This window comes from Schistocerca gregaria, chromosome 3, assembly GCF_023897955.1.
Source record: "Schistocerca gregaria isolate iqSchGreg1 chromosome 3, iqSchGreg1.2, whole genome shotgun sequence".
Classification (NCBI taxonomy): Eukaryota; Metazoa; Arthropoda; class Insecta; order Orthoptera; family Acrididae; genus Schistocerca; species Schistocerca gregaria.
In genome coordinates, this window is record NC_064922.1 from 378,579,225 (window position 1) to 378,592,721 (window position 13,497).

General features: G+C 41.4%; 1 protein-coding gene across 1 annotated transcript in view; it reads left to right on the plus strand.

Moving 5' to 3' along the window:
• The window catches only part of LOC126353899 (fatty acid synthase-like), a 416,829-nt gene that overhangs the window by 228,903 nt on the left and 174,429 nt on the right, over positions 1 to 13,497 (plus strand). The window contains exons 12-13 of the mRNA XM_050003123.1: positions 2,293 to 2,522; positions 3,207 to 3,508. Of these exons, the coding sequence (XP_049859080.1) occupies positions 2,293 to 2,522; positions 3,207 to 3,508 (532 nt within the window). The remainder of the gene's footprint in view (positions 1 to 2,292; positions 2,523 to 3,206; positions 3,509 to 13,497) is intronic.

A 13,497-nucleotide genomic window follows, 5' to 3' on the forward strand; every position in this document is an offset into this window, starting at 1 on the left:
CCGCAGTGCGTAGAGCACTAAGTTTGTCAAGATCTCGGTACTGAACTGCGCACGTAAGTTTCGCCACAGATGTGAGGAGGTCCTGTCACCTAACACCTCATCATAAATAATGTTGTGAATAGTATTACCTGGCAGAAGAGAAAGGTGTCTGACAAGTAGTGCACGTGCAGAAGCATGTTTGTTGCTCTTGGATGGGTTCAGTAGCAAGCCACTGATGAGATCAGGATGGTGTGGCAGGTGGTTCACTAAACACACAAAATGAGTGCTGTTGTCCGATTGTAATGGCAGCAGCTTAGGAAAACGACCAGGGGCCAGTACTTGCTGGGATGTAGGAAAGGCACAAATCATATGGGGATTCTGCACAGTGTTCACTGATGTGAACTGTGCCTCAGTGATGGGTCATGTGGTGCATTGAACATCCGGTAGCTGTGCAGGTGATATGTGATGTCCAGTCCTTGTAGGCAGGAAATCTGTACGGCCACAAAATGAGCATGGTGTGCCAGGTGCGGAAGGATCAATGGCCGATGCAGACAAAATCTTGAGAAGAGGTGTGAAATTGTAATTGAGCACTGAATGACAAGGGAGAACCATGGCAGGCACATTGCCCGAGGTATGCATGGGGCTGCAGGATAGATAGCCCTATGCATGGCCCGGTGCTGTTGGCATGAGTGACCCTTCGACTGGTGTGGAGGGGCACACATTAAACAACAGACTGCTCTGAGGAGAGGGCGGCCATGTGTGTGGACCCCGAAACAGGACAGCTGCATGGTCCATGTTGGGGTGCGGAAGAAATTCAGTCAGCAGTTTTCTGGAGTCTTGTGTTGGAGGAGCATCCTGTCAAGTGTAGAATGCCATAGAAGGCATCCACACCGATATGTTTGGTGCCCAGTGTGGTGTGCTGGTGGAGGTTAGGGTCGTCTGGCCAGTCAAAGCGAACACCGGAGACATGAACATTCCCAATGCATTAATAGCACACGGGGTAAATTGTTGCACTGACACAGCCGAAGGTCCATTCTGTGGTCACAGCATCCTGCAGTGCTGGAAAAACTGGAGGTTGTGACATTGTCTATCGGTACAAAACTGGTGATACACAGCAAGCAAATGCAATGTATTTTCACTACTCAGGGTCACCAATGTGGGTTTTCTGGCTATAGCAACTGACTGCACACAGGAAACTCCAACTTATTATGATCAGGCACTTTTATTAAAATTCATATAATTACACAAAACATAATGAAAACAATACAGAAAATCACAACACCAACATCTTTTCATAGACACTTCACTCTTTCCAACTAGTACATAATACAATTTCTTCAAAGCGAAGTCCACTGCAAAATTTAGAGATAAATTAAAAACTGACAAACTTTAGAGATTATACACTCCTTGATACAATCATCCAAGTTATTGTAAGACTACTTTCATATTCACCAGAGGACACAGTTTCATCATATTCCCATTCCATAAAGCACGCCTTAATTAAACATGTGATTTTTTTTTTTTTTTTTTTTTTTTTTTTTTTTGGAGAATGTGCCATTCATTAAGGAACAAAGTTATGAATTCTCATAACTAAACTTCCAGACAATCAGAAATTAATTCAAGGGGGATGCATTCTTGGCTGACAACCATGTGACATAAAAGAATGGAACTGAACTATTTCCACTTTGTCCATGTCTTTATGAACATTGAAACTATACAGCCACTTGTATTCTTGCATCTAATGAATTCCTTACACTATAACAGCAGCCTGAGATCAGATGAAATGTTTGTTTTCATTTAAATGAAGGCAATTTTTTAAAGTTCTTTATATTATGTGGAAGTTTGTTATAAAATATACATCTGGCTATTTCATGATCTCCATAACTTAATTTAAATCTATTTATATACATGTGTTTTAATTATGTATATTTGTATTCAAAAAACATATATTGTGAGTGAATAAGTGAGTAACACTTTGCCAACAGAGTCTTGCAGCCCACTTATGACTGAAAGAATCACGATTATATTTGGAATGTGTTCATACAGGAAAGTGGAAACTTCCTGACATACTCCTATAAAAATTTTGAAATGGCATCAATATGCAATATCCGATAATCTCAGCTTGCATCAGATATTCCCTCTCTGTCTCATTAAACTACATGCTAGTAATGTGTCTCATTAAATTCCACACTATTAATGTATCAGAGGTGATTTTCAGCTTGTGTCTTATGTATTTTATATACTGCAAAAATTGATAATTATTTTTTTCTTATTGTTGCACGTTACAATAACTGATGCAACTTTATTTAACAGGAATTTCTGCAGAGCAAGCAAAAGATATCATCCCTCCCTGTGTTGATATTGCATGCTACAATAGTTCTAGTCATATTGCATTATCAGGCCCAAGTTCAGAAATTGCAATGTTGAAGAAACAGCTCAGCAGACAGGATGTGATTGTGAAAGAGATTGAAGCAGGTGGAATTGCATTTCATAGCAGATACATAAAGTCTGCTGAGAATATGCTCTTGCAGAATATGAGAAAGGTAAGTGGCTACAACAATTACTTGATTCACGAACCAAAGAAATAAATTTGTATTGTGTTCTTATGAATTTTACACAGATAATCTCATCTAATACATATGATTATTTTCATTCACCAACAGAACATATCTGACCACAAGTCCTCTGCTACTAAATATTTCAGTTTTGTCTGCGGTGGTGACCACTTCCTGTTGTTTGAATAATTTTTTAACTTTCATTTAACATGTTATGGATCTCATTATCAAAGGTTGCCACAAGTTTTCAGAATGTGGTAAATGTGTTTGACAGTTTCTGTCACTCAGTAAAACAGTTTTTATATATTTCAGTTCCAGATGAAAAATAAATTGTTCTGAATGTTATGAATTAAACTTGTGTAGACTGTGTCTGTCTTGCACTGTTTATACATGAAGATGAGTCCATGATTTCTTTTATATATTCAAAATTCTGTCATGTCACTACTGTTTGATCCTGAATACAGTATCACGTCTAGTGACATCTGTTTGCGTTGAAGTAGACTGAAATGATTATTGGTAGAGATAAATCTTATTTATTAATAGAGCCAAATAAACTGTAGGCTTGGATGTTCTTCTGTCAACTAATTTTGTTATAAAAGATCACTGACATCTTTAACAAATTCTAGCATATTTTTAGTAATTCAATGTTATAATTGTCTTTCATCTGAACAGGTGATACCCAAACCAAGAAAATGTTCAGAGAAATGGATTTGTTCCAGTGTACCTAAGAATGAATGGGATTCTAAATCTGTTAAAGAATGTTCTGCGGAATACCTAACACATAATATGATGTCACCAGTATTATTTGCAGATGCACTGTCTATGGTACCACACAATGCATTTGTAATAGAAATAGCTCCACGAGGAATACTACAAAGCGTAATGCGTGGGGGACTACCTGGTTCTGTGACAATAGCAAGTGCAATGTCACGTTATGACAATTCTTTGTTGCAGTTTTCTCTTGTTCTGGGAAGGTGAGTGGTATCACATCAGCAGCCAATTTTTTTTTCAAGAGACTAAGCATACTGAAACACCAAATACCCACTAATAATCTAAGTTTATGTTCAAGGCTTATGGTTGTGTAAACTGGTGGTAAAGTTAAACAAGAAACTGTAAATGTTCAGCATAAGATCTTGAGGTTGGGAATGCGACTTTAGAAGTCAGGGACCAGTAAGTCTACTGATAATTCACTTGATTTCATTCATGTATTAGTTACTTCATTGAAACCACTTTCTTTTTAATATTTGTTGTTGCATTACAGTATGTATTTCTTTACTATGCATTTTAGTGTTACATAATTAAATTTGCCCCTAGATATTCATTACGAACAATAGTGTAAACCCGCCATCACTGTGGAATAAGTAGCCAAGGGAGCACCTGGAATATAACCTTTGCCAAGGACATCGGGTTTTCTTCATTCATAAGTCGATAATATGTTTAATGCCTAATGGTCATTGTAGATTAGTTAGGAGGTGATAAGTTACTGGTGTGCATTGCAGGTATGCAATTGTCTCTTCTTTTGGGCTGTTATAGTCATCAGGATCTTATAATATATTCCTCAGCCTTAAAGTCCACATTTCAGCAATAGGTCTGTCTTCCAAGGGGTCCATTCACCAGCATACTGCACCCTCTGTGTAAACAGCTCTCTCTAGGTGGCTGGAGTTGACGGAATGAGATAGCCTATGGAACCTGCTGACACGTATTAATTTGAGCTTGCTTGGCACCAGTAAGTTGTCACAAGCCCACTCGTCACATACTGGGTATCTCAGAATGGTCAACACAAAGGGTGGCATAGGTTTGAGTAGCAATATCTCAACCACATCGTGGACAGCAAGACAAGGTGGATCCAAACATGGTAGAATACATAGGATGGGGCAGTACTGTATTGAATTTTACACAGCTGTAGGTTTTCAACTTCAACAGTATACAGAGAGGTTCATTTTCAGACAGACAGCTGTTTTTAGGTACCATTTTGTTTTGTTTTCATTTTAGAGTAAAGTTATCCTATTAGTTTCACACTGTGTCTTTATTATAGTTATTGTTTTTTGTTTTTTAGAGTAAAGTTAGTTTCTTTAGTTTCTTAATGCTTGCTTTTCCATTTCCTGCACCTCATGAATTGCAGTTCACGTATGTTTCCATTATTGCTGGGGAGTAGCTTCTAACTCTGAAAGATAGACTAGTTTATTTATACTTTTATATGTGTCTACTAGTAGTGGAATTCTAATTATTACTCAAAGCAGATGAACAGAAAATGTAAGTTATTTTTGGTGTACTGTACAAATGTTGATGTAGTGACTGCTTTTGCCCCCCCCCCCCCCCCTCCCCCCGCATCCCCTTTGAGGTGGCACTTAAGGACCACAATGTTTGAATCATGTCTCAGAGACACAAATTTGATATGAAGTAGTGAGGTGGCACACTGGTTAAGGCTCAGATTCAGGTGGATCTGTGTTCAAATCCTTTGTGGCGATCCAGATTTAAGTGTCCTGTTGTTTCCCTGAATTAACTGAAGTGAATGCTCCTTTAATTAGGACATGCTGATTTCCTTTCCCATACTTGCCCTGTTTGAGCTTGTGCCCCTTTTCTAAAGACCAAACTGTTAATAAAACATTATTTAATGCTTCTCCTCATCCTTTTATTCCTTTTTTTTTTTTTTTTTATTCTTCCTTCTCGTTCTCTTTCTTCTTGCTGTTCAGAATTGTTCAGGTGATCAAAACCCAGTCTAATCACTTATGTGGCCAGCATCAGAAAGTACTAGGCAAATTAAAAATGTGTCACTTTCTACTAGATTATCAAACAGTGGAAAGTCCAGGATGGAATAATGAGAAAATGAAAAAGATAGCTTGCTACTCACCATTTAGAGGAGGCATTGTGTCGCAGACAGCCACAGTGAAAAATACTGCTAAAATGTTTAAGCTTTTTGACGAGGTAGAAAATGTGCATGCACACATACACACACACACACACACACACACACACACAAGTAACCACTGTCTCCATTTGCGGGGGTATGGCTGCGTGTGACATGAGTGACAAACTGTTGTGGTGGGTGTTGGGGATTGGTGGGGATAAGGAGGCGGCATGGAGGGGGGCAGAGAGTTAAATAATAAGGTAGAGCAAAGAGGTGAGAGAAGATGCTGTCTTGTATGTGACACCATGTAGGGGCTTGGTGTGGACAGGATATGGTTGCCAGATGTGGAGTTGGGAAGGTGTGGTGGTGTTGAGTGGAGGGTTGGGGGAAAGGGAAGGGAAGAGTAACAGAGAAGGAGAAAAGAATAGAAAGTGCATTTCTGGGATAGGAAGCATATGTACTGCTGGAGTGAGAGTAGAGAAGTGGATAGATAAATGAAGAAGAGGGTCTAGCGAAGGTTGAGACAAGGGCATTACAGGAACGTAGGATATGTCATAGGGAGATATGCCATATGTGCATTTCCGAAAAACTGTTGTTCGTAAGAAGAATCTACATGGTGCAGCAGACTGTGAAGCAATAATTAAAGGAAAGCAAACCGTCTTGGATGCCATAGTCAGTTACTGGGTGACCCAGGTGCCTTGGCCACAGTTTGGTTAATGGCCTTTCAAACGGAGAGACTGCTTCTTAGGTGTTATTCCCACATAGAAAGCAGCACACTATCTCAAGCTTAACCTGCAGATCATATGGCCACTGTCATGCCTTTGATGAAATAGGAGATGCCTGTGACTGGACTGGAGTAGGTGGAATGGTAGGATGAGTAGGACAAATCTTGCATTTCAGTCTATTTCTGGAATACAGGCCTTGAGCAATGAGTTGGAAGCAGGTGTGGAGTAGGGATGAAAAAGGATACTGCATAAGTTTGGTGGTCAGCAGAATATCGCTGTTGGAGGATGTGGAGAATAGAGGGTGGGATATTCCTCATTTCTGGGCATGATGGGCTTTAGTCAAAATTCTGGCAGAGAGTGTAATTCAGTTGCTCCCGTCCTGGGTGACGCTGAGTCACAAGAGGTATGCTCCTTTGTTGCCAGCCATTGGGTATGTGGAAAGTGGTCAGTGACAGGAGATTTAAGGCAAAGGAGATGTGTTCCTGGTCAAAGTTGGCAGAGTTATTTCTGTCTGTGGAGGCCTCAGTGAGACCCTTGGCATATTTCAAGGGCAAATGCTCATCACAACAAATTTGATGACTACTGATGGCTAGATTGTGTGAAAGGGACTTCTTTGTATGGATTGGGTGGCAGCTGACAAAGTTGAGGTATTGTTGATGGTTGGTAGGTTTGATGTGTGTGGAAGGTGCTGTTGTAGCCACCCTGGAGGTGCAGGTTCAGTTCAAGGAATGTGGTGTGTTGGGTTGAAGAGGACCTAATGAAGCAAATGGAGGTGGTGTTAAGAATCCAGAGAAATTTGTACAGAGTGTCCTCACAGCCGGTTCAGATCATAAAGATGTCATCAGCAAATCAGAACTGTGTGATGGGTTTGGGATTCTGAGTTTTAGTAAGGATTCCCCTAGATGGCCGATGAGCAGGCTGGCATAAGATTGTGCCATGTGGGTATCATTGCTGTAATATGGAATTGTTTGTAGGGGATGCCTTCAAAGGAGAAGTAATAGTAGATGAAGATACAGGTGATCATGGTGATCAGAATGGAGTTTGGAGGTTTGGAATCTGTTGGGATTTGGGAAACGTAATCTTTATGGTGGCAAGACCATGGGCATTAGGGATGTTAGTGCAGAAGAAAGTGGCATTTACAGTCATGAGCAGAGTGCTGGGTGATAAAGGGACAGGAAATGTTGGGAGTCAATGGAGAAAATGGCTGGTATCTTTTATATAGCAGGTTAGGTTAGTGGTAATAGGCTGAAGGTGTTGGTCCATGAGAGCAGAGAATCTCTCTTCAGGGACACACTAACCAGTCACAATAGCATGTCCTGGGAGATTGGGTTTATGGAGTTCACAGAGCATGTAGAATGTAGGAATGCAGGGAGTGGCAGTGGTTAGGAGACATACAGAGATGATGTTGTTGGATGGACCTAAAGACAATCCTGCCCTCTCTCTTTTCCTCTTTGTAACATGCAAACTTTGACCTCACCTAATCCAGTTATATTTGCTGCCATCACTCTTCACTCTTATCCATCCACAAATACACATCCCACTATTACCATATTTGTATTTATTTTTCTGTTTGATCTCATTGTGTTTTCATGTCAATTTTAGTTGATTTTGTCATTCACAGTAGGCTCTTCTTCCTCAGGTTTCACCTTTTTCTCTACTTAATCCATTTCACTCCTTTTGTGGTTTTCCCACATATTTTATGCATTTTTTATTGTCCATTATGGATCCTTGCTCCATCCATCTGCACCTATACAGGAATGTTTGCCCATCCCTAGCCAGAACCCAGTTCCACGTACTGTTCCTGCATTGTTGTCTACCTTGTGATGGCTTGTGAAATCACCCTAAATGTCCTGACTGTCAAATTATCAATCTCTGTCTGTATTTACTCCTACCACAATGACCACTATCTGTACAAATTCTATCAGTCCAACCTAGTCCTGCAGAACCATACAAAACAGACCAAACTTTCTTGCAATACCACCTCTCCATACATAAAATTCTCCTACTCTGCAACCTCAAATTGCTGTCCACAACATCACTTCAAAAAACTCCCAAACCTGTTTGCTTCCTACTTCCATGTTGGGCTATAACTGGCTACTAAATCTACTAGAGCCTCCATAAAACTTTGGACCTCATAGCTGCCAAACTTTGCCTCACAAACCTTCTACTTGTACCACACAATCCAAAAACCATCCAAAACCCCCACCACCACTTTACAGAATCTAGAACACAAGATACCCAAAACACAGTAAGAAACCTATCCTTTAAAAGCCTGAGTCTCTCAGAATAATCAGTCCTTTATAAATGCCTTACCTCTTGCCCCACTTCCAAATTCAATCAAGCTTGACTTGTTAAAGACTTTCTCTCCTTTGCCATGTCTCTAGAATGGAAACACATTTTCCCCACCAATCCCGCCAATCAGACTCAATCCCAAATCAATACTGAAACTACCTGACTCAGTTCACTTGTCCATCCAACTGTGGTTCATCCCTACTGCCCCCAAATCCCCCTCCCCCCAATTGACTTCCCAGAATTTCCTAACCTCAAGACTTGCCCCACAAACATTCCCCAACCCTGTCCAGAAACAGATATCCCATGCCTTGTCTCTCTAGTCATCTCCTACCTCCCACATACTCATTGTCTGACCACAGAGGAGCATGTCTCTCATGATCCAGTACCATCCAGGAGTGCCCTGTAATGAGGAATGCCCTCCCCACTATCCTCCACATTACTCCCACAGTAGTATTCTGGTGACCACCGAATCTACTTGTCCGTCCATACTCCACACTTGCTCCCAACCTCTTGTGTTATGGCTCATATCCCTGCAACAGATGTATGTAGATGCAATATCTACTTTATACATCCTCCCAATACCACCTACGGTCCTGTCACAGCCATCTCCTACCTCATCGAAGACACAGCTATCTGTGAAAGCAGCCAGTGTGCTGCTTTCTATGTGAGCATGACAACTAAAAAGCAGTATGTCTGTATGAAAGACAATTGCCACTGTGGCCAAGAGACAATTGGATCACCAAGTTGCTGAATATACTACCCAACATGACTGCTTCATAGTCTGTACCACATGGATTTTTCATATCAACTCCAGTTTTTCTGAATTGCACAAGTGGGAACTCTCCCTACAACATACACTTCATTCCTGTAACACCTCACCCCCCACCCTTCCTACCCCTCCAACATCAGACTTTGTTAATCACTGCTCTCTCCACCTACCTGTTCCCTCCCTGCTCTCGCTCTAACCTACACAAGCTTTCTATGTCAGCAGTGCACCTACTTACCTCGCACTGTCCCCACCCCTCAACACATCCTCCAGACACCATACCTGGCAGGACAGCATTTTCCCCTGCACTTACCCTCCTACCCCACTATCCCAGTCCCAAGTCCCCCCCTCCCCCCCCCCCCCCCCCCTCCATGCTTCCTCCTTAACCTCACCACCCAATGCAGCAGTTTGTTGCTTGCGTCAGATTTATGGGTTGCTTAGAGCAAGCCTTCTTGGTTACCCAAGCCTGCCAACCCAAAGTTTGGTACAGATTTATTGATTACATTTTCATGATCTGGACTCATAGTGAAGGACTCGAGAATTTCATCTCCAACCTCAACTCCTTTGGTTCCATCAGATACATCTGGTCCTACTCCAAATCCCATGCTAGTTTCCTTGACGTTGACCTCCATCTGCCCAATGGCCAGCTTCACACATCCATCCACATCAAACCCACCAACAAGCAGCAGTTCCCCCATTTTGACAGCTGCCACCCATTCCATATCAAACGGTCGCTTCCCTGCAGCTTAGGTCTTCGTGGCAAACGAATCTGCTCCAGTCCTCAATCCATGAACCATTACACCAATAACCTGAAACCAGCTTTCACATCCCGCAACTACCCTCCCGACCTGGTACAGAAGTAAATAGTTAGAGCCACTTCCTCATCCCCTCAAACCCAGAACCTCCTACAGAAGAACCCCAAAAGTGCCCCACTTGTGACAGGATACTTTCTGGGACTGGATCAGACTCTGAATGTCACTGTCCAGCAGGGACACGACTTCCTCAAATCCTGCCCCAAAATGAGATCCATCATTCATGAAATCCTCCCCATCCCACCAAGAGTGTCTTTCTGCCATCCACCTAACCTTTGTTACCTCTTGGTTCATCCCCATGAAATCCCCAAACCACCTTCCCTACCCTCTGGCTCCTACCCTTGTAACCACCCCCGGTGTAAGACCTGTCCCATGCACCCTCCCACCACCACCTACTCCAGTCCTGTAACCCAGAACATGTACACGATCAAAGGCAGAGCCACATGTGCAAGCACCCACGTGATTTACCAACTGACATGCCTGCACCGTGAAGCCTTCTATGTGGGAATGACCAGCAACAAACTGTCCATTCACATGAATGGTCACAGGCAGACAGTGTTTGTTGGTAATGAGGATCACCCTGTGGCCAAACATGTCTTGGTGCATGACCAGCACATCTTCGCACAGTGTTACACCGTCAGGGTTATCTGAATATATCCCACTGACACCAACCTATCAGAACTCCGGAGATGGGAACTTGTCCTTCATTATATTCTCTCTTCCCATTACCCACCAGGCCTCAACCTCCACTAATTTCAAGTTGCCGCCGCTTGTACCTCATCTGTCATTCAACATCATCTTTGCCTCTGTACTTCCGCCTCGACTGACATTTCTGCCCAACCTCTTTGCATTTACATATGTCTGCCTGTGTGTGTGTATGTGAAGATGGATATGTGTGTGTGTGTGTGTGTGTGTGTGTGTGTGTGTGTGTGTGAGTGTGTGTGTGTGTGTGTGCGAGTGTATACCTGTTGTTTTTCCCCCTAAGGTAAGTCTTTCCGCTCCCGGGATTGGAATGACTCCTTACCCTTTCCCTTAAAACTCACATCCTTTCGTCTTTCCCTCTCCTTCCTTCTTTCCTGAAGAAAAAACCTTGTGTTGTGAAAGCTTGAAATTCTAGTGCCACTGCTGGTTAGACTGTCCAGCTCTTTGGCATCCAGGCCAATATGATGTATGGATGGGTTTATGCTATGCTTTACTTGCCACTATAATAGTTCAAAGGTATTTGTAATTCTTCATTGGTTTCCCTTACCAGTATTCAGTCATTTCCTTTGTGGCTGTGGTTTGATTTCTGATTTTTTTTTTTTTTTTTTTTTTTTTTTGTGAAGTTCCAACAGTTTCTTTTAGTTATTCTGAGAGCAGAATTTTCATTTAGACTGTTTTATGTGTATGTGGAAGGAGTATATAGAGGGTCTATACAAGGGCGATGTACTTCAGGACAATATTATGGAAATGGAAGAGGATGTAGATGAAGATGAAATGGGAGATACGATACTGCATGAAGAGTTTGACAGAGCACTGAAAGACCTGAGTCGAAACAAGGCCCCTGGAGTAGACAACATTCAATTGGAACTACTGACAGCCTTGGGAGAGCCAGTCCTGACAAAACTCTACCATCTGGTGAGCAAGATGTAAGAAACAGGCGAAATACCCTCAGACTTCAAGAAGAATATAATAATTCCAATCCCAAAGAAAGCAAGTGTTGACAGATGTGAAAATTACCAATCAATCAGTTTAAAAAGCCATAGCTGCAAAATACTAATACGAATTCTTTACAGACGACTGGAAAAACTAGTAGAAGCTGACCTTGGGGAAGATCAGTTTGGATTTCGTAGAAATACTGGAACACGTGAGGCAATACTGACCTCATGACTTATCTTAGAAGAAAGATAAGGAAGGGAAAACCTACGCTTCAAGCATTTGTTGACTTAGAGAAAGCTTTTGACAATGTTGACTGGAATACTCTATTTCAAATTCTAAATGTGGCAGGGGTAAAATACAGGGAGTGAAAGGCTATTTACAATTTGTACAGAAACCAGATGGCAGTTATAAGGGTCGAGGGGCATGAAAGGGAAGCAGCAGTTGGGAAGGGAGTGAGACAGGGTTGTAGCCTGTCCCCGAGGTTATTCAATCTGTATATTGAGCAAGCAGTAAAGGAAACAAAAGAAAAATTCGGAGTAGGTATTAAAATCCATGGAGAAGAAATAAAAACTTTGAGGTTCGCCGATGACATTGTAATTCTGTCAGAGACAGCAAAGGACTTGGAAGAGCAGTTGAATGGAATGGACAGTGTCTTGAAAGGAAGATATAAGATGAACATCAACAAAAGCAAAACGAGGATAATGGAATGTAGTCGAATTAAGTCGGGTGATGCTGAGGGAATTAGATTAGGAAATGAGACACTTAAAGTAGTAAAGGAGTGTTGCTATTTGGGGAGCAAAATAACTAATGATGGTTGAAGTAGAGAGGATATAAAATGTAGACTGGCAATGGCAAGGAAAGCGTTTCTGAAGAAGAGAAATTTGTTAACATCTAGTATAGATTTAAGTGTCAGGAAGTCATTTCTGAAAGTATTTGTATGCAGTGTAGCCATGTATGGAAGTGAAACGTGGCCGATAAATAATTTGGACAAGAAGAGAAAAGAAGCTTTCGAAATGTGGTGCTACAGAAGAATGCTGAAGATAAGATGAGTAGATGACATAACTAATGAGGAAGTATTGAATAGGACTGGGGAGAAGAGAAGTTTGTGGCACAACTTGACCAGAAGAAGGGATTGGTTGGTAGGACATGTTCTGAGGCATCAAGGGATCACCAATTTAGTATTGGAGGACAGCGTGGAGTGGGAAAATCGTAGAGGGAGACCAAGAGATGAATACACTAAGCAGATTCAGGAGGAAATAGGTTGCAGTAGGTACTGGGAGATGAAGAAGCTTGCACAGGATAGAGTAGCATTTAGAGCTGCATCAAACCAGTCTCAGGACTGAAGACAACAACAACATGTGTGTGTGAATGACACAGAGCTTTGGTAGCCAGTGAAATTAACTTTATTTGACAGTTTTACGTAAGTGTTGTTTACTATTTTAATTAAATGATTAGTGCAGCTTGGAACCAAGCCTTATAACATTTATAGGGTAGTTATTTAATTAGCATATGTTTTACTTTTAGAAAATCTGGTGATGGCTAATCACATCAAAATGCATTAGTTTTAATAAGCTGTATGTATACTGTCTAGTTTGACACTGCCTTCACAATTGTCTCCAAAAATGCATCACACATTTCTGTTACTTTCTCCTTAGCATATCTATACTATCATTTTCAGGTAGCAGTTATTAACTGGTTTTGATGATTGTGGAAAACCATAGGCAGCTTTCCATGCTGACAACCCATCTTACCATAAAATGACAATGCATTTATGGTCTAAGTTTGAAATGATTCTTTAAGATATGTTGACAGACTATTCACAGTTGGAGATTCTCTACTGAACTGCATTTTGAATTCATGCTAACTTCATCTACGGTACAGG